Source organism: Parasteatoda tepidariorum, chromosome 6 (assembly GCF_043381705.1).
Source record: "Parasteatoda tepidariorum isolate YZ-2023 chromosome 6, CAS_Ptep_4.0, whole genome shotgun sequence".
Classification (NCBI taxonomy): Eukaryota; Metazoa; Arthropoda; class Arachnida; order Araneae; family Theridiidae; genus Parasteatoda; species Parasteatoda tepidariorum.
Window position 1 is genome coordinate 10,181,938 of NC_092209.1, and position 23,137 is coordinate 10,205,074.

At 32.0% G+C, this 23,137-nt stretch overlaps 1 protein-coding gene across 1 annotated transcript in view; it reads left to right on the forward strand.

Moving 5' to 3' along the window:
- Positions 1–662: 662 nt before the first annotated feature.
- Positions 663–23,137, forward strand: part of LOC107444210 (proton-coupled amino acid transporter 1-like) — a gene marked incomplete at its 5' end in the record, with an annotated part of 24,762 nt that continues 2,287 nt past the window's right edge. Inside the window, 6 exon segments of the mRNA XM_071181985.1 lie at positions 663–751; positions 6,179–6,271; positions 8,608–8,692; positions 16,095–16,373; positions 17,677–17,852; positions 18,666–18,853. Of these exon segments, the coding sequence (XP_071038086.1) occupies positions 663–751; positions 6,179–6,271; positions 8,608–8,692; positions 16,095–16,373; positions 17,677–17,852; positions 18,666–18,853 (910 nt within the window).

A 23,137-nucleotide genomic window follows, 5' to 3' on the forward strand; every position in this document is an offset into this window, starting at 1 on the left:
GTTTATTAATTTTGATTCTGGGTTTAATAAATTCAATTTAGTAGATTTTGTACCCACCACTATTTCTAAACAATTCGTTGGCTTATATAATTTACCACATTTTTCAGGTAAGTCATACTTAATCTTTTAAAAATCTAGTAAAATCGATCTAATATTGCAAATTTATTTTGCAGTTATGTAAAATTAGCGTGGATTCATGGTGTTAATATTATGACTTCTTTATTATGATGCTAAATTTAACACAGTTATTATAATAATTATTTGCTAATGATATTAGAACAGGACAAATTGTAATTCTGATTAATAGTAAATTTCCTTTCGTTTTTCTAACGCCAACTTATTAACTAATAGCAAAACTGTAGAATCTCATAAAATGACAAAAACCAGATTTAGACCCTTCATGTAGCATTCCACGCTTTTATGTTCGCATGCTCTGCGCAAACTCTGTAAAGAACTGATGTTTTTCCGTAGTATAAGCGTGACTGTTCCATTGTAACTGTACTTCTAAGTGCTGTACCTTAGTACTTGCGAAAGTATTTGTAGCTGGTTAATAGGTTGGCAAAAGAGAAAAAAATTTAAATATTTGAGAATTGTTATTTTTTGTTGTATTTCTTTAGATGTTTAACTTTTTCCTCATTCAAACAGAATTCTTTTTTTTACAGCTGGGTACAGTTGGTATCCCAATTTTGGGAGCAATTTGTATTCATTGTATGCATTTATTAGTCATCAGTAGTAAAACAATAGGTGAAAAGTAAGAAAATTATATTCTATACTAATATTTTTTTGATATGTACTCTGTTTCTGCTACCGAAGAAAATTATATTGTATACTATTATTTTTTTGATATGTACTCTGTTTCCGTTACCGTAAACTAGCTGGATTGGAAGGGAAGAGCAATAACATTTCAATATTGCCATGATTTAATACAAAATAAATTGCTTTTTTTTTTTCTTGAATTTTTAAAAAGGAAAGAAGTCTAATGTTAATATTTTGCAGTTGGGGTAATTTTAAGTATAATATAAGTGCTGTGATAATTTTTCTTGAATTTTTATGATTGGAGAAAGTAAATGTTACGACAGAGTCGCGATTACACAATTGAAGCAATTATTTCAATTTATTTAATTAACAAGGCATTAATTTTGCTGTCAATAGGAACGAACAATTTTATAAAATGCTTAATTTTTTCGTTAATTAAAACAGCATTTATGCGATTCTTAAAAATTTAAAAAGTGGTAGCATACGTGTGTCAATCATTCAAAACAATTTTCTAACTTACTTTATTTACAAAAACTGGGCACCTGGGCCACGCAGAATGCCCATATCCATACCTACCAACGTTTAACAGAGATGCCAACTGCTCCGGATGCGCCAAAATCATTAAGAAAACGGTAAATAAATATAAAGTAAATTTTGCAAATATTTGACTATTTTTGCTTGCTTTTTAAAAGTTATAGCATGACGTAAGTACTAGACAGTGGTGAATAATATAAGCCTACGAATTATTCAGAAATAGTGGTGGATAAAAATCCTCTAAATAGAATTATCGAGCCAAGAGTTAGAATTGATAAACTACCACTTTAAAATATGTATTTGCTGCTCGGAGCAAGTTGGCATCTCTGTTTTAATCCTTTAGAAGATGTTTTTCGCCAGTGGTAGTAAAATTTAATGTAAATTATAATTTCAGGCAGATACCATAGCTGCCAACTTTTAATCCTTTCCATTATAATTTTTCCCAGTGGTATTAAAATGGAATTAAAACTTCAATTTTAAGCAAACAAATGCGTTGTAATTGAGAAAACTTAAGTTAAAAACCATGATAGTAACGCATATTCATATATGTGCTTAATTTTTGTAAGAATAGTGGTGATCAAAATCATTTAAAAATTAAATTTATAAAAGAAAAAATAGTGTATATTTACTACCACTTTAAATATGAAAATAAAATCTTCCGCAAAATCCGGAAGAGTTGGCAGGTATGCTAATTGTAGCCCAAATTAACAAAATAACATACAGTGTACTATTGGAAGGCTTCTGCGAACTACTGCAACAGCGCTCCATATTTGTTTAGTTACTTAATTTTTTCAAAAATAGTGATGATCAAAAAGATTATCAATTTAGTTTATAACTACTTTACTACCACTTTAAATATAGAAATAAAATTTTACGCCATATGCGTAAAAGTTGGCAGGTATGCATTTCCCACACATCATGAAATTTTATAGAAAATTAAAATAAAAAGCAGTTTGAGTTCAGCAATTTGTGGGATGGCTGATATAAAATAATATTTGCATTGCTGACAACTGGTACGACCACTGATAAATAAATCTTTGAGTGGTAGCTACATTAGCGTTTTGAAGAATTAAATCTTGAAAAGTCTTCACTGCTGTGGCCAATCAATAATTTAAAATATCTATGTAAATAAAATCTATTTGTTGGCTAATTTTGCTTTTAGATGTCTGTAGCGCATTATACAAACAACAAAACTTATCCATTTAATTCATAACAGATTAAAACTGAAATTTTTTTTTTTTGTGTAAGGACATTTAAATACTCTCATCTCCTTAGTCCGGGTTTTTTTTTTCAATGATCTAATTCTCTTGGGGAGATTTTCCTTTTCTTGTTTAATGAAAAAATCAGATTGTAAAATTATTCTAATTCTATTTATTCTATTAAAGTATTTCATTTTGTACACTGTAAAAACATCGAAACTCATCAATCCTACACCCATCAGATTAAAAATGAAAAGTTGACTTTGGTGTTACCCTGTAATATTAGGTAACATTTTAAACGTTTTTTTTTTTCAGAATGGGTGTTGCATCTTTGGATTATTCCACAACAGCTGAACAAGCATTTCGTTCGGGACCCAAGAAAGTGCAGTTTCTTGCTCCTTTTGCTAGGTGAATAACATTTTATTTCAAATATTTACAGCATATATCTACAACATCTATTGTTTTCTTTAAATATCGTTATTTATCATTTATAAAATGTCTTTCTCAACAGCAAACTATGGGTCAAAAATATAAAAGCTATTGTTTTAAACTTCAGCCGTGTGATAGTTGTACTTTTTAATTGGTGTGATCTTATTTATTTATTCATTTTATTTATTTTTTGAATGATGCCGTGTAAGTTTGAAACTTTAAAAACGCTTTTCCTCCCCTGGAGAAAATGTCGAATTTCAAGTTCGATCAAGGTCATTTCCGTATTCGAGGTTCATTCTCTGTATTTCATCATTTGCTTGGCATGTGTTGGTGTACTGTTCGTCTACGCTAAGAACTCCTCCCGCCACAAAGTCTGAGGTCGTCTGGTACTTTGGAAACAAGAATGGCGCATATTAGGGAGGATAACACAATAGACCAAAGAGATTGACTTCCTCTCGCCGACCCTACCCGAAACCACTCCAAAGCAGTGACCCCGCACCCCTACGTGTAATAGTCATACCTCGTTACCATAGTTACCGCCACAGGTGCAGACGAATGTCTGGAGGAGTTCTTACTTTAGACAAACTGTAAAACTCAACACACTAAAAAAAATCATTTCTTTTTATTCAACTGGTCTGTTCTCTAAGACTACTTTCAAGGGCCAACTAACCCGTTTTGTCCCGACTTTATATATTGAAATGATACAAAAAGTGGTTTTATGGAAAATGTGATATAATATATTATCGAAATTAATTGGTTTTTCAACTGTTATGGCATTCAAAAAATCTTTGATAGATCAAAAAATACTTGCTCCTTTTAATTCTAGATCTAGTCAGAAATAACTAAATCATTGTAGTATCTGAGAATTTTTTAATTCACCCAGATAAATGAAAATTCTGAAGAAAGTTTCCCATCACAATGAATGTCTTTGAAAAAAAGGAACTGTCTTAAATATATGACGCTGGGCGTTAGCCGGTTAATTGAATTGTGTGGTATTACGTATTTTTCTTTCGAGACAAATCTATTGGATTCTATGCTTTCCACTTTTAAATTTATCTGGTGACCTAGTATTTTACAGGTAAATTCCGTAATATGTTTTTTGATAAAATCATTTATTTCCATCTATGGATGTTATCTTTAATAAGTATAGTGATATTCTGGCCTTTCTGACTGCAGACAGACAATTGAAAACTATTTTCTTTCTCCATATTTTCAGTTTCTGACTCCTCCCTATCGTTATTTTCATATATATTTNGAATATATAAGTCAACGAATTATTTAGAAATAGTGGTGGATAAAAATCTACTAAATTGAATTTATTAAACGAAAAATCACAATTGATAAACTACCACTTTGAAATATTTATTTTCTGTCCGGAGCAAGTTGGCATCTCTGCTTTGACGAAGCTTAGGCGGACGATTATCTCATCATTACATAAATACTTAATTTTTTTAAAAATAGTGGTGGTCAAAAAGATTATAAATTAAGCTTATAAATGTAGGGAATATATAGAGAGCATACATTTTAATACCACTTTAAATGTAAAAATAAAATTTTACGCCAAATGCGTAAAAGTAGGCAGGTATGCAACTGGTACGATCACTGAGAAATAAATCTTTGAGTGGTAGCTACATTAGCGTTTTGACGAATTAAATCTTGATAAGTCTTAAAGTTTCACTACGGTGGCGAATCAATAATTTAAAATAAATATGTATATAAAATCTATTTGTTGGCTAATTTTGCTTTAGATGTCTGTAGCGCATTATACAAACAACGAAACTTGAGCTGCGATGGCTCCGGCATACCTGCCACCTCTTACGGATTTTGCTGAAGATTTTATTTTCATATTTAAAGTGGTAGCAATACTCAGGTTATTCCAATTAACTTTTTGAATTATAATGATAATTATAAATGAGTTTGACCACCACTACATATAAATAATTACAATAAATATATGAAAGCATAATAATCCTTGCAATAGCGAATTTCAACGGGATCAAAATATAATTATATTTTTGCGCCAGATTGTTTTTCGTTTATTGTTTTACAACCACTCTGAGAATCCATTCTCGGAAAGGAATGAAAGTTGGCAGGTATGTAAATTGCATTTAAGAGATTTCAATGACATTTCGGGGAGCTTCTCAAAAGCTTATAGTTTTTAACAGTTTTGCACATACCAGGCTGCAAGAAAGAAGTACTTTATAACTTACGCTTAACCTGCATAAGTGTATGTAGTCCGATACTGATCGTATCGTTATGTTCGAATATTTAATGATGAAATATATATCACCCCATGGTTCTTTCAGGCAAATACGTACTTTTCCTCCTTCCCAAATAGATATTTTTCTTGCATGGTTATTATTATTGCAACAAAATACAAAACAAAAGAGTAACGGATCAAATTGCTTGTTCACTATGTTATTTAATTCATTGTACTTACCACTAAAAATGATAGATAATACATCTAGTAATTGCTATTTTCAATCAACATGACAATACACACATTCTTCTTCCTTTCTTTATTTAACACGTTTACGCCTTACGTTCACGTAGAAGAACTATTTCAATATTAGATAATATTCGGGAGGAATTAATCTATTCTCAACAATAACAATTCACTGTAAAGAAATTTTTCACTGTGAAGAAGCAATTCAATATAAAAATTGCATGCATTTAAAACAATTGGTAGTTATGGATTTTTATTACTCCCAGAAAAAAACTAAAAAAAGAAATTTATTTGTTACCAGTTTTTTTTCAGCCCTGTGCGCGTTAGCTCCATCAAAACGCCCTCCAAGAAGGCAAATTTCTCCCAATACTCTATCCAAGTGTTCTCTTGTCATCTGTAATGAGTTCAAAATTACAAGGCTACGGAGTTGAACATTAGTAGACGTAAACCCGTAAAATGGGTCTGCTGTTTAACGACGGTTATGAAATATAAAAAAAACAACAAAACTTATCAATCCTACTCATAACGGAAAAAAAAAAATAGGAAATATGATTTTGTGTTAAATGATTTTGTGTAAGGACATTCGAATACTCTTTTAAGTCCGGTTTTTTTTTCAATCATCTAATTCTCTTCAGGAGAATTTCCTTTTCATCTCTAATAAAAAAAAATCTGATTATTAAAGTATTCTAATTTTATTTTGCACACTATACAAACAACGAAACTTATCAATCCTGCACGCACCAGATTAAAACTGAAAAGTTGATTTTGGTGTTACCCTGTAACATGAAGTAACATTTTTGACATTTTTTTTCAGAATGGGTGTTGCATCTTTAGATTATTCCACAACTGCTGAACAAGCATTTCGTTCGGGACCCAAGAAAGTGCAGTTTCTTGCTCCTTTTGCTAGGTGATTAACATTTCATTTCATTTCAAGTATTACATTTCTTTGTATTCAACTGATATGTTCGCTAAGACTACTTTCAAGGGCCAATTAATTGAAATGTGTGGTATTACGTATTTTCCTTTCGTGACAAATCTATTGGATTCCATGCTTTCCACTTTTAAATTTATATGGTGACCAAGTATTTTACAGGTAAATTCAGTTATATGTTTTTTGACAAAAAACATTTATTTCCATCTATAGAAGTTATCTTTAATAAGTATAGTGATATTCTGGCCTTTTTGACTGCAGGCAAGCAATTGAAAATTATTTTTCATATTTTCAGTTTCTGACTCCTCCCTACCTTTATTTTCATATATTTTATCATTAACGTCAAAATTAGGAGCGTCTTTATTAGTAGGCGGCACTTCTCGGGACCAGCATATTCCAATACCTGAATCGTAATACTGTATATTAAATTAGCAGTTCTCAACTTTTTATTATGATGCATTTCAGAATCAGAATTAATTCAGATAATTGGTTTTACAATAGTTTCATAGAGGAAGAATTAGAATCAAGCTTCTTGCGTTTATCTTTCACATTTTTTCTTTTTCTGTTTGCAGAAGCAGTAAGCACACTGTAAGCAGTGATAGGCGTACTTGCCTTTTCCCTGATAGGTGACAGCGGTAGTAAAAAGACACTCTCTTCGTTTGGGGTTAGTGTCGGTGGGCAGGCTTCATTCAATTCAAACAGTGGATCTAACCTTTACAAGGTGCAATTACCAGGTGGATGATCATTTTAGCTAGTAACAGAAGCAAGCGAAGATAGCATTTCTGCAAAAACTTTTCTCTAAAAAATAAAATAAAAACATGTTTTTAATAGTTTTACACGATTATATCCTACAATTTTCCACCAAAACAAAAATGTAAACTATAGTTTGTCTAAATAAAGAACTCCTATAGCTATCGTCTGGAGTAACCATAGCCACGGTGATTATGGTTACTCCAGACGATAGCTTAAGAGGCTTAATTATTTCAAGTAGCGGTGTTGGGTCAGTTTTGGATCGGATCGGTAAGCTCCTCTCTTTGAAATGCGCTATATCTTGTTTCCGCAGCGGCAGACAGCCTTAGACTTCGTGGCGGGTAAAGTTTTAACTATAGACTAACTCTTTTAAACCCAATCAGTCTACTGCTAGACTGATTTTTTTAAAAATGCTGTTCACTAAATATTTAAGATCATTGGACTTGCAATCTTAATTAAATTTATATAAAATCAAAATTCAATAAAAAATAGTGGGAGTTATAAATCTTTAAAATATAGAATAATTAAGTTTTTGTACGGAGTGAAAAAAATGTAATCGGATTACTTTTCAATTGTTTGTCGGATTTTCATTCAGTAAAGTTTAATGGCAATATATCAAAGAAATATTTTAAATTGTAAATAACAGTTAACTGTAACCTTTGTGGAATATGCTTACTTTGAAGAAAAACACACTTTTTCTGAAGAAACATATCAATTTTAAATATTGCTTTCGATTTAGCATGCAAAAATAGCACCCGAATTCAAACTTCATTTCATAGTGAAAATTAGAGGGCTTTCAAAGACGAATTAACATTTGGCAGAAAAATGAGAATATCGCCAATTGTTGGCATTGATCGTAACAGCTTTACATAAGGAATCACTTGGTAATCGTGTTATCTGTAAGTTCATCGCTGTGTAACCTTTTGTTTGGTATAGTGGTAGTAATAAAAAGTGGTCGCAAGGTTTACTACTTGTTAAATGTGAAACCTAATGCACTACATATAATTATGATTTACCAATATCTACCAAGGGTGATGGTAGAGTTTTGAAGATCAAACTTGTGAAACAGGAAAACCTCGATGTCACCCTATACCTATATAACGTTTGGACCTGAGTACCAGCCGCAGGCTGCGGCTTTAGCTCATTCATCTGAGTGAGAAAATAGTGAAATTACGTAAGAACGTATCAATAAAATCGATGTCACCCTGCTGGATCATGTAATTTTGTCAAGGTACCTGCCCGCGCAAGCGGGCACCAGACCTCTGATCTGTGTTATGCCCTAGGGCGACTGAGACTAATGGCATTNCTAAATTTTTTGCATGTGTAAAGAAAACCTCTTATTCGAATTGTACCAACAGTTTTGCCATGAAAAATCTTTGAAACTTACGATAAATTTTTTTTATATTTAGTTAGTATAAGAAAGTTTCCATTATTTTAACCAACCCCTGTATATAATTTGCTATGATCTGCTGAATTATTGTATGCAGAATTATATGATTTTGTAACTTTTAAATATTTTCATTTATAAATATTATCCTTACTCATTGGCATTATTTTTGCAGACACTCTGTAGACATTATGTTAATACTTACGCAGTTTGGATTCTGTTGTGTATATTTTCTTTTTGTTGCTAACAGTCTCTATGAGGTAAGCCTTTTCATTATATACCAAATTTATATATAGTTTCACTACAATACCATTTATTCATTACGATTGAAATTAGTAATTATCTCTACCAAATTTATCTCTTAAATATAAACTTATTCAGTACATTTCATTAAGTATGTATAAAATCAAGTATGTTGCCAAGATTATTTAACACTAGGTTTACGAACGTTTCTTATACACCTATCTCTACGAACACACGTCAATTTGACGCAAGAACGATTACATATAACAGCACTTAAAGAGATGCCCACTTGGTCCGGACAGCAAATGTATATTTTTAAGTGGTAGTTTATCAATTTTGATTCTTGGTTTAATAAATTCAATTTAGTAGATTTTTATCCACCACCATTTCTAAATGATTCGTAGGCCTATACAATTCACCACTTTATATTTGCAAAATTTACTTATTCAATGCCAATAGTCTCAGTAGCCAGTTAGCCCATCCAACGCCTTCTACAACTGAAAACCTCCACGCAGTTTTTTGTAGAAGTACGATCAGACCACTATGAAAGTGCACCATTTTACGAAAGAGTCACTTAATAGAAAATCTAGTAAATATAAGAAAGTGGTATCAAATGTATGTCTAAAAATTTGTTTAAATTATGAATATGATTGGTTTATTTTATTTACTTGTCTACCACTACAGATTTATTTCTCAAATATATATGCGAAATTTCTCTCAGTCATTTTTTACAATAAAATTTGAGTTCATGCGCACAACTGGCTCACTTTTTAAATAGTCTGCGATGACTACCTATAAGAAACCGTGTGGATGCTTTCTAATGAAGAAGTCGGGTGACGGCTGCAGCAGGCAGGTACTTCAACAAACCTCCTACCAAGTCAAATTTGCAAAATTTGTTTAGTAGTTATTTACCGTTTTTTTTATATCTATTTTGGCGTGTCAGGAGCTGTTGGCATCTCTGCACTTAGAAAGCAATGTAGTTACATACTATAAGGAAGAAAAAAAACCAAAAATGTTCAACATACCAATACCAATAGTTAAAAAAGCAAATTATCTTGGCCTTATAATCAATAGCAAACTCACCTGGAATGATCACATCAAAAGCACAATATTAATCCAAAATGCAGCAATAATAGCCATACAACCATTAATATATAATCAGAATATGTCACTTAAACTAAAGAAGCTACTATATACAGCAATGATCCGCCCAATACTTACCTATGCCTCACCTGCCTGGACAACGATACCTCAACATCTACTGAAGAAATTAAACCAATGCCAAAACAAGATCCTTAGAAAAATAACCTGTGCAAGATGGTTCATCCGGAATACCAATATACATGCAGACCTCAAAATACCAACTCTATCACAGCATATATACAAGCTAAACGCAGATTTTTTCGATAAAGCCATAGAATGTAAAACAGCAAATTTTAATGAAATCTTTAAATTTGAAAATTATATCAAAGATAAAAACTACAGACCAATAGCTGCACATTTCACCTCCGACGCCTCATATCATAACTATCAAAACAAATAATTTCATCAACCTTTCTGAAAATAACGTTTACTCATGCTGATACAATTCTGAACAACTCCAAAATCAAACAAACACAGTTTAGAGCAAGCTGCTCAATTTATTTTTGATTCCTTTTTAGTTATTCAAGCAAAGAGCTTGAAACATTCATAAAAGCAACTCCATTGCCTGCTTACCTCATTGCTCTACCAAAACTGTTCTAAAATTCCAGATGAATGGGATAGATGAATGGGTGCCCAATAGAATCAAAACACTAGGACTAGGAAGGAAAAAAAAAGATAATATGAGATATATTCTAGTATTTTATTTTTCAATACTCGAACTAAGCAACTGAAACCTTCAAAATCTGGCATCAATTGACATTCTGCGTTTGCTCTTTCTATTATTGCTCATCGGCAACAGTTCTTTATCACTTGTTTCATTTGAGATAACGGATCGAAGTATTGTAGGTACATTCCTATTTATTATTGATGTGATGTTTGCATGTTTACTCAAAATTTTGTCTAAATTACGATCTCGTTAAATGGACTCATATATCCGTAGAGATATGTATACCACAAAAAGAATTTCACTATTTCAACGTTTTTGAAGAAAAATTACTTCAATGTACCTCGATCAATGGATAAAAGACATTACAAGAGATAAAAAAAAATTCAAACGTTTTTTGTAATTTTCTTACAAAACTTGAAATGCGTCAAAATGACGAGTCCCGTAAACCTAGTGTTAAGATCAGTTCTGAAGTCTAATTCCGAACCTGTTATAAATTGAACCTGTTGTAAATCATTTATTATAAAATATGTTATTTTTTTTTTTAAGTAGTATGCATTTCCAGGTTTGCCATGGGTGACTAAAATATTAAAAAGTGATGCCGATTAAAATTTAGAATTTCAATAAAAGAGATTAAAATTTTCAAATTTTATAGCATATTTTTCTAGATTACCAGAAATACCAACTTGCTCAGCTTTGTAAAAAAATATTTTCCAGTTATATCAAAATTAAAGTTATTTTTAGTTATAAATTCTTTCATTTTCTTTGTAATTTGACGTACTGAAAATATAAAATATCATAAGAAATGCAACATTATTACTGTTGTCTCCTGGTGACACTTTAAAAGAGTGTGTGTAATTTTCCTAATTCTATATGGTTTACTTTTCAATTCTCTACCAATTTATTAGAATTTTGCAGAATGCGGAGTAGTTTCTATTTCTAGTTTACCACTGAAAGTGGATTCCTAGAATGATTTTCCTTAAACTTTCAACAAAAACAATTTGAAATGTAACTCATAGTGTTATTAAATAAATAAATAAAATTTCTACCACTTTTTAAAATTTAGTAGCCTGTGACATCGCTGCATATCTTTTGTAAGGAACACGACTTCAGCGTGATAAATGGTACCTAAATATTAATAATATTTGTTTCTTACGGAAAAAAGTCATATTGATTATTTTGCTCATTACAAACTAACGTAATTTATCGCCTCGTAAACGTATGATCCCCTTCTTCCTACCACTTTCTACGTAGCAGAGAAGTGGGAACTCTTAGTAGTCACACAAATTAAATTTAAAATTTTTTTGGATAGAAATATATTTATAAATTGCATAAAAACTGCATCTTGTAGAGTGAAACCGATTGCGAAATTGCAATAAGCGACGAAAAAATATCCAAAATTCCTTTCAAAAATCTAATGCATTAGAAAATAAAAAGAAATTGTAATTCATTATAGCATGAATAAATGCACATCTGAAAATTTGACGTGTTTCTTCGCGAACAGAACTTTCAGACAGACCTAATTATCTATATTTGTGTTTATAATTGAACCGCTTTTTAATTGTTGAGAAGCCTGTTCAAGAACTGAAGAAATTTTCAGATCTAAAAGATGAATACTTATCAACCAATCTTCTGAACTTTCAAAACTACCATTTTATTGCAAATTACTGTCACATCTTTAAAAAAATAAACTTTTCAATTCTACGAAATAGACTGTATTCAGAAATATTTTCCTTTTTTATTATTTTCAGTATCTACCAGCAAAATGTATTGCTATCAGATACCTATATTAGATTTTACTATAGCAAAGAATTAATAATATGTATTAATCTTCAAAATTAAAATTTATATTAAATATATATTATTTTTTAAAACGGTAGTTTATAAAATTTGAACCACCTCATTTCTATCTCAACATTTGTCACGTAAAAAGAAGCAGTAATTTTTTATTTGTTTAAAATTACATTTCCTAAATTGATTTAATAATTCACATGGCTTAAAATTCAAAATTTTTTGAAACGTTTTCACAAAAATAATAATAAATGATAAATAATTATTTAAAGCTACTTATTGCATAGAATAATCTTTGGGTAAACGAACTTTATAACTGTGTATAAAAGACCTTGAAAATTCATCTAGATATTGCTTAACCCGCAAAAATTAAAATTAAGAGAACTAAACTTTTGATCGCTCTCCTGACCATACTATTGGAACCATTTCTACAGAATTCGAATTTGATGGAAAAGAAGCTTAATAAAAATCTGCGGTTATGTGACTGATTACAAGATAAAAGCCACAGTTCCCCCAATTACCTTATAACAGTTCGAGGTCATTAAAGTGGTTATTAACACTAGGTTTACGGACGTTTGTTATATACCATCTCTATTGCGCTATCTCTATTGCTGTTTCAATGTTTTATCACTTTACATGATTTTTGCTGCACTGCCCCCGCCATGATCATGGGCTGTTGCCATGTCTGATATGTAATTTATGTATGTTCTGTTTTCTGGGTTTTTTTATGATTTTGATAAACATTTACCCGTATGCCCTAAATAAGGGCGGGTCTGGGAAAAATTTATAAAAGATATAATTATCTCTACGAACAAGCGTCAATTTGACGCATGAACGAATACATATAACAGCACTCACAGAGATGCCAACTTGTAACAGCAAATATATATTTTAAAGTGGTAGTTTATCAATTGTGATTCTTCGTTGAATAAATTCAATTTAGTAGATTTTTATCCACCACTATTTCTAAATAATTGGTAGGCTTATAAGATTCACCACTTTATAAACGCAAAATTATTTATTAGTTACTTACCGTTTTCTTAATTATTTTGGCGTTCCCGGTAATAGTTAGCATCTCTACACTTAGAAAGCATTGTAATTTTGTACAGTAAGAAAAAAAATATATTTATGAAATATTCTAGCATTTTATTTTTCAATACTCGAACTAAGCAACTGGAACCTTCAAAATCTGACATCAATTAACATTCTGCATTTGTTCTTTCTATTATTGCTCACCAGCAACAGATGTTTATCGCTTGTTTCATTTGAGATAACGATAACGGATCGAAGTATTGTCGTTACATTTCTATTTATTAGTGATGTGATGTTTGCATGTTTACTCAAAATTTTGTCTAAATTACGATAGCTTCAAATTGACGCACATCCGTAGAGATAGGTATACCACAAAGAGAATTTCACTATTTCACCGTTTTTGAAGAAAATAGACTTCAATATATATTTACCTCCATCAATGGATAAAAGTTATTACAAGATATAAAATAAAAATGCAAACGGGCTTTGTAATTTTCCTTATAAAATTTGAAATGCGTCAAAATGACGCGTCCCGTAAACCTAGTGTTAAGCAGATGTATGTGCAATTTTGTATAAGCTTAAGTGTGTAATAGTTCATTGCAATGAACCTAAAAAAACTTCTGGTTATTTGAAAAATACTAGCAAATTTTTCTGTTAGTGTGGAGTATTGTAAAAAAATTGATCCATTTATTCTCCAAATGGATTACAACAGCCATGATTATAAAACTAAAGGACTTGATAATTAGCCTATGTGTTATAATTAATTGCAGGCCAATCTAAACATTTTTTTGGAGAAAAGAAAGTAATATTTAGGTAGTATTGTAATATTTAGGTAGAGACATACAAGATGCAGATTTCCCTACTTTTTCATTAACATGCTCTCTCATCACCTCTGCCAACGCTTCCTACAACTGAAAGCCCCCACGCGGTTTTTTACAGGCAGTCTGACCAATCCACTATGTAGGTAAATCAGTCTATAAAAGAGCCCTTTAATAGAAAATCTAGTAAAAAAGAAAGTGGTAGCAAATATATGTCTAAAAATTTGCTTAATTTACGAATATGATCAGTTTGTCTTATTTACTTGTCTACCACTACAGATTCAATTCTCAAATACATATGTTAGACTCTTCTCAGCCACTTTTAAAATAGAATTTGGTTTCATGCACTCAAACTGTTCACTTTTTAAATAGTCTGCGCAGACTACTTATAAAAAACCGTGTGGAGGCTTTCTGATGTAAGAGGTGATGCCTCGGCTCAATCCAACGTTTAAGATTATGGATTCACCGCTTGTATGCCTTTTTCTTATCCATAGCTTTCTTAGGGCGCGGCATGCCTTTTTTTTTATCAGTATATAGAGAAGGCTGTTAAGCGTTATTGTACGGTGCTGCAAACAGTAATTCCGCAGAAGTGGCATGGCTTTACTAGAATTGATTTCCAAACTAGGTAGTGTATCATTTGAGTATCTCTCAATCGAACACAGATTATATCATTCTCCGTGACCATCAGTGAGACAGGGATAGCCTGGCTGGTCGGGTGTTGGGCCATGTCCGAGGTGTCACAAATTCGATTCCAGCCGGCCGAAGACTACCGGTGTACAAAATGGTGACTGATGCACGCTAAATTTGACGGGGTCATAAATTCCTCCAGGTTCCCAAAACAAATCGAAACCTCTGGGGGTAGTGGATAGGAGATTGATCGTGTTCTGGCTCTGGTCAAAATTACGATCTGCGGATGGATGGAGTGTAAATGTGAGCTCTCAATGAAAGGGATGTAATGTATGCATATTTTTTCCTAAGGGATGTTTTCTAGTCCGTTGCCAGTAGCCCATTACGCAGCTCCAGAGCGACGTAAATAAAAGTACCGTAAACATAAGATTTTTTTTAAAAATTCCAGTAATTATTTTCTTGAAATATAAAATTATATAATAATATACACTTTTAAAATTTGCATATTATTGCGCAGTGCTGATGATTATCGATTAATTGACTATTTACTTTTTTTTATCTCTTACTAAAAGCCAAAATTCAGCTAATAGAATAGATGAATTGTAAAACAAATGCAGGGTTTCCACGGTGACTATTAATGAAAAAAAGTGCTGCTCTATAAAATTCAAAACTAATAAAGTTTTGAATTTTTTAGGTCAGCCCACACACACTTGCTAATTTTAATTTCTTTTAATAAAAAAGAAATTAAAATTTAAAAAAATTTTACTGCATATATTTTTTAGTTCAGTATTGCAAATTAAAGTTTTTATTTGGAATAAGAATAATTTGCAATGTAAGAATAATTTTAAATGTGTTATAGATACAGTTGAATAATTAAAGATATAATAAATATATAAAAATGAATTGAGTTTAAACTATTTTTTTTTAAATTTTTAGCAGCAAGCAATTGTATTATTATATATAAAATTATATTAAAATTTTCCACTATTTTCCTACATATCCATGCATTATAGAGCTGCTAATAAGGAATTCAAATGCATCGTGATGAATCAATCGTTTACATTAATTATATGTCGTTTGTGGCAGCATTAGAACAAATAACAGTTGGCATCCCTGCTAATGCATGATTTATGATAAAGTTATCATATATGAATTAAACTGGATGTCTCAGATTGATCATTATTTTCAGCAGCACAAGAAATACAAAGAAATGAAATCAGAAAAAATAATGAAACGAAGTGTTAAATTGTAATTTCGCAATTTCTAAAAATAAATTTTACAAATTTTATTTCTTATTCGGTTTTTAAAATCATTTTCTTTAAATTATTTTTTATTACTTTTCAGGTTTCTGAAAATCTTTTCGGCTCTTCTCCGTTTTCCCTTCATGAGTTCATGGCCATCATATTTCCATTTTTGATTCTATTCAACTTCATCAGAAGCCTTAAGAGATTGTCCATCACTACAAGTATTGCCAATTTCCTCTTAGTTGTCAGTTTTGTGATGGTGTTTTACTTCCTTGTACAGGGGAGGCACAGTTCCAATCTCTACCCATATACAGCACCTGTCAAAAATTGGCCTTTGTTCTTTGGAACTGTAACCTTTGCTTTTGAAGGCATTGGAGTGGTAAGATTGAAATAGTTTCTAATATAGTTATTTCTAAACTACAATTTCGAACTCAAAGTACTAAAGGCAGATCTAGAAACGTCTGAAATAATATAACTGGAGCAGAAAGACTTACTTGACCCGGAAAAATCATCTTTAACTTCAAAAATTACTAAGGTACAAAAAACTATAAAAGTCCAAGGTTTGTTCGAATCCCAGTGGTGGCTGTTGATACAAATTCCGCTCCCGGTTAGCAGCAACCACAGTGCTGACGTAAAATATCCTCAGTCGTAGACAGATCATGGGTTGAAAATCCCCCTTTGCCCTCGGGTTAGCATGGGAGGATTTAGTGGTTTTCTCTCCATTTTACGTTACGGATAGTTTCATTAAAATGTCCTCCACGAAGGCTAGTTTGTCCCAATGCCTAATCAAGGAACTCCCTTGTCTTTTGGGTTGAGTTCAAAACGGTGCAACGCAGTTGAACATTGATAGTTGTAAGCTCAGAATTAGGTCAACTGCTCAAAGCTGGTTATAAAAATGTGCATATTTTTGACACATTTTGAGTGCTCAGAAATAGGCGCCCCTTCTCAGGCGCGAAAAAAAAAGAAGAGAGAGAGCTTGTGCAAAAAAAGTTTTTCAAAAGCGACTTTACCAAATATGGAGATGGTTTTGAAATTCCCTTCTGTAGGACTTGGTCAGTTTTCCTGCTAAGTGAGATTTTCAGACAGATATAAATCGTGGATTTGGTTGAAATTGCAATGGATACTTGCTTTCAAAATATGGTAAAAGGAAAAATGTAAGAAAGGTACAGGCTTTGCTACTGAATGACTCAGTTAAAAATTTGAATAGAAAAAAATGGTATGAGGCGAATTGTACAAAAATGAATGAAATTCATCAAACATAAATTTATCTACTTAGGCATGTAACATAACTTTATAACTAGCATAAGTATCGATAGTTGATAAACCTAAATTATCTACTATCGTATGTTTATGTGGAAAAAGTACATTAATTAAATTGACTAAAGCAGCTCCCAATAACTACTTTAACAATAAATAGAAGAACTTAAAAAAATAAAAAAATAAAATTACAGAAAGTTGTATTTGCATAAAAACATCTCGGAAGCCATTCATTAAATTTACTTTAAGTTTTTTGCTTCAGCACACCCAATGGAAAGACAATAGTTTCTCAATATTTTTTCTCTAAATTTATTATGAGAAACTTACGTTGTTTTTTCAACCCATTTTTCTCGAAATTTATAGTGAAACACTATAATGTTGTTATTTCAGTAGACATTACGCTAAAAAGCTTCCATTTGTTTCAGGTTCTCCCTCTTCAGAATGCTATGAAAACGCCAGAAGATTTCGGGGGTTTTACTGGTGTCCTCACCACAGGAATGATCATTGTGATTTGCCTGGACATAGCTGTCGGTTTTTATGGTTACCTAAAATATGGGAATAATGTCAAACCAAGTATAACATTCAGTCTTCCTAAACATCCGTAAGTATTCGAGTTCTTTTCCTCAGTTTTTATTAAATTGGAAAGCAACGCTATGTTATTGTACTTATAGTTATCATGCGTATTATATACCTGCAAAATTACGTTAAATTTTTTGCTTTAATATCTTAATCTGAGTATCAACTTTTGATTTTAAGTAATTTAAATCACCGTATAATAAAGAATTTTAAAACGTGAATAATAATCTTGAAAATTATGGCTAGCATAAATGTAAGAGGAACGAAATTTTATAAAAATTCAGTACAAAATCTCACCAAATAAAGTCACCTTCTCCGGTAACGAAAAAATTCATCAAGTGGCGCTAAGAAAGCATTCCAATGAGAGGTAACCATTTATCGGTTACAGTTAAACAAAGCTTCACACTAAAAAAATCAATCGGTCAAATTAAATGTTGAAATGCCACCGCGGGTAAGAAAAGCGAAACAAAAATAAACTTGCTCGTTCGAAAAATTTTCATTGCGAACTACAAACTACAAAACTGAGTTAAAGTAGCTAAGATAAAAACGATTCGGCGCTGGTGTGATGCAGTAATATTAGAGTTATTTGTAGAATGATATTGGCATGATTTGTTTAATCTGTACAATTATATTGATATAATTTTTCCTTTGTATAATTATAATGACCTAATTTATTATTTGTACAATTATATAGACATAATTTGTTATTTGACAATTATATTTAAACAATTTGTTATTTGTAAATTTATACTAAAATATTTTGCTATTTGTACAGCTATATTGATATTATTTATTATTCGTGCAATTTTATTGATAACAATGCTCAATATTTTATTAGGCTGAGTGAAACAATTCGTCTCACATTTGCCCTCGCTATCTTCCTGTCACATCCTCTTCAGTTTTATGTGGCTTTATCAATTATATGGTCTTATTTGAAAGAAAAGTTTCAACTGGAGAAGAGATTTTCCCCGAAAATTCAAACAGTTTTCGAACTTTTGCTTCGTACTTTTTTAGTCTTTGTCACGTGTAAGTATAATTTGCTTAAATCTTTAGAAGTCTTTATACCTTATATCTATAATTGCCATTATTTGCTCACTTTTCATTATTTGTTCACCCATTTACAACTATATTTTGTGATAATTGAGTCCGCTGATGGTACGTTTGAAATAAAGAGATATAGTTTTTCTCCTTCTTGCGTAAACACTGGGGAACAAATATTTTGTTGCATTTACGTAAATAATTGATCTTACCTAATTCAGATGTGAGGATATCAAATCTGACATTAGTTTTATTCCAAAAACTACAGATTTTTTTTTTTTAAAAAAATGATATTTTTAGTTTAATTTAATTTTTGTCTGAATGCACAATTTATAAAGAACGGATAGGTTGATATACTTAGGCTGATATACATATACATGATCTATACACTTGTGTGCTCTTTTAAAAATACACTCATGTCCATAAATTAAGGAAAAATCAGAATAACACGGAAATTGATTTTTAAAGTAAAAATTTCCCCTGTAGGATTATGACTCACATCTTAAATCCCTGGATTATGACTCACATCAAAAATGATATAGTATAATACATGAAATCACCAGATGACGTCGCTAGTACGTCACAAAGACGAGAGTTTTTGTTGTTGTACATCCCCGAGATCAGTAGGGCTAAATCAGGTCCATGATTTTGCGCACCCTAAGAATATCCAATAACATCACAGGATTATCCCTCAAATCTTATCTGGTAATCCCAAGGCCAGCAAGGTTGTGACTGCGGGATGCTTGTTTATTGTAGCACATCGTGCATCTATCATAGCCCTTCGAACCACCTGAATATTTTAATGATATTAAGTGTCCACTGAGGAATCGAATAAGTGTGGCCTTATCAAATGACGAGCGTGAAAGAGAAGAGTATATGAGTAATGGTGGCTAAGTTAAATATATCACATGCGTTTTGTAGGTAGCTCAAGGCCATTATCAAATAGTTATGAAACAGAGGACGTACGTGAATGATTTTTTATATGGTTAAATTATCGACCGGCTGGAACAAGCGAGCACTCAGTTGGAAGTGTCCGAAAAACTTGAACTTGCACAAAGTGCCATCTCTAGGCTTGGGCAACGATTTCAAAATGGTGGAAATGTCAGTAAATGCTATAGTACCGATCACCTCCGAATTACAATGCTGAATGAAGACCACCGGTTTTGGCAGTAATTGTCAACAGAAGCAAACTGAACACAGCATCTGAACTGTCGCGTAAGCTATCTGCAGCGACGGGTCTGATCAAGGCAAACCGTCTATAGTCGTTCAAAAAATATTGGTTTATATGTCCACAGGCCTGTCAGATGCGATCCTCTCACGGTGGCTCACTGTCGCTAGCGGTTATCTTGGAGAAAAAACATGTAATAATGTGTAACATGTAAAATATGTAACATGACATCGACACAGTGGGCTTGTTTGATATTTTCTGTCGAGTCCAGTTTTAGCTTGTAATCTGATTCACTTCGGACTTTCATATACTGAGCACCGGTACCAGTTCAGAATTGTTTATTGAAATTATTATGAAAGATTTTTCTGAATTGTGGGATATTTATTGTACGGAATTTTCTGGTTGTCACTNCAAGAGCACGTAGTGAGCATCATATATCTAATCGGGTGAATTCTCACCAAATTATCAAAAAAATTCTCACAAAATTATCCTCATCGAAACTGATGCTTTACATCCGGCGTTCAGTACTATTTCATATTGTTTTACAACACATGGTTTCAACCCTCTGGTGGGAATGACTTTAAAACAAAACTTACAACAGTTACTTTTCTCAACAGCTGAAACTTAGAATAGTGTGATTACGAAAAATATGTGAACTGTTTGCGATTTCAAATTAATATTGAAATGCACAGGTTTAGAATATTCTACAGTGAAAAGCTTTCGGAACTTCAGTGTTCAAAAAAGTATACAAAAGCTAGACGTTAAGAACGTATCCAATGAGTGAGCAAAGCGAGCATCGGATTGCGAAGCAATCCGAAATGAACTGCGAAAGCAGTTCCGGGGGTTGGAGAGCGCCAGCGAGCAGGGGGCGAAGCCTCCTAGTGATATAGTATATTGCATGAAATCACCAGATGACGTCGCTAGTACGTCACAAAGACGAGAGTTTTTGTTTTTGTTCATCCCCAAGATCAGTAGGGCTAAATCAGGTCCATGATTTTGCGCACCCTAAGAACATCCAACGACATCAAAGGATTATCCCTCAAATCTTATCTGGTAATCCCAAGGCCAGCAAGGTTGTGACTACGGGATGCTTGTTTATTGTAGCACATCGTGCATCTATCGTAGCCCTTCGAACCATCTGAATATTTTAATGATATTAAGTGTCCACTGAGGAATCGAATAAGGGTGGCCTTATCAAATGTCGAGCGTGAAAGAGAAGAGCATATGAGTAATGGTGGCAAAGTTAAATATATCACGTGCGTTTTGTAGGTAGCTCAAGGCCATTATCAAATAGTTATGAAACAGAAGACGTACGTGAATGTTTTTTTATATGGTTAAATTATCGACCGGCTGGAACAAGTGAGCACTCAGTTGGAAGTGTCCGAAAAACTTGAACTTGCACAAAGTGCCATCTCTAGGCTTGGGCAACGATTTCAAAATGAAGTTAAATGTCAATAAATGATATAGTACCGGTCACCTCCGAATTATAATGCTGAATGAAGACCACCGGTTTTGGCAGTAATTGTCAAAAGAAGCAAACCGAACACAGCATCTGACCTGTCGCGTAAGCTATCGGCAGCGACTGGTCTGATTAAGGCAAACCGTCTATAGTCGTTCAAAAAATATTGGTTTATATGTCCACAGGCCTGTCAGATGCGATCCTCTCACGGTGGCTCACTGTCGCTAGCGGTTATCTTGGAGAAAAAACATGTAATAATGTGTAACATGTAAAATATGTAACATGACATCGACACAGTGGGCTTGTTTGATATTTTCTGTCGAGTCCAGTTTTAGCTTGTAATCTGATTCACTTCGGACTTTCATATACTGAGCACCGGTACCAGTTCAGAATTGTTTATTGAAATTATTATGAAAGGTTTTTCTGAATTGTGGGATATTTATTGTACGGAATTTTCTGGTTGTCACTATTTAAGTGTTATTTTCAAGATATTGATCGACGCCATTGTATTAGTGCAGGATTGCTCATTTGGGAATAAATTATACTGGACTACAGGACAGATCTGCATATTCAAACCGGAACCATTTAGTGATTTGCATTATACTTGAATGTAGTAGTCCATGCCTGAGTCCACACACACACACGCATATATATATATATATACATAAAAATTCAGTTAGAATTGAAATCTACTTTTTAATGAAAAAATATGTCATTTTGCCAGGTACAAATCAAATTTACCAAGGGTGAAGACTAAACAAGTAGATTTTATGATACACAAGTATATAAACTATAACAGATGAAATTTGTACACAAGAACTTAAATTTAAAATCTCACAATGATAGTTAATCTCACAATGATAGATAGTTAATTCAGTCTTGTGATACAGATTATTCAGAACCAAATTACAGATGATATTAAAAGATTTAAGAAGGTATATGCATAGCTCCCAACAAGGACAGGAAAAAATCCAGAAGATTTTATGAAATAAAAGTTTCATGAAAATTGGTGCATAGTGTACTAAATATTTTGCACATAGGGAATTTTAAGTCATCAAAATAGAAAAATTGCAATATTTTCCAGTTACGATTGACATTAAACATACCTGAAATGTTATGTATCATGTATACTCATAATTTTGAATATTAAAAGACATTTAATTCATCAAATATAGTTAAAAGATTTATTTAATAAATTTAAAGAAAGAGTTTTGAATAAAAAATATAGTGAACATTTTAAAACAAAAAAGTTTAGAATTGATTTCTATAAATGAAGATCGCTTCATTATGTACTATTAATATTTATTTAAATATTTAAGCAAGCAACAAAATTTTCATTTTAATAGATTTTTTTTAGGAAACTTATTTAATTTTAGGGAATTTTATAAAATGTACAAAAATCAGGAGAATTTTAATTAAACCAGTAGACCAGGAAAAATCCAGTAGATGAGAAGAACAAAATATGTGTCACAATAGAAGAGAACAATTAAAAACATTACCGCTCCATTAGACATGTGGTGGTACCATTGTAGTTTTCGATGATAGAAATCTTCTAATCAGGAATAAAATCTTCTAACTCAAGAGGCAATGATACTTGAACCCTCTCACTGCCCCTTGCCCAGGCACCAGCATTTAGAATCTTTAT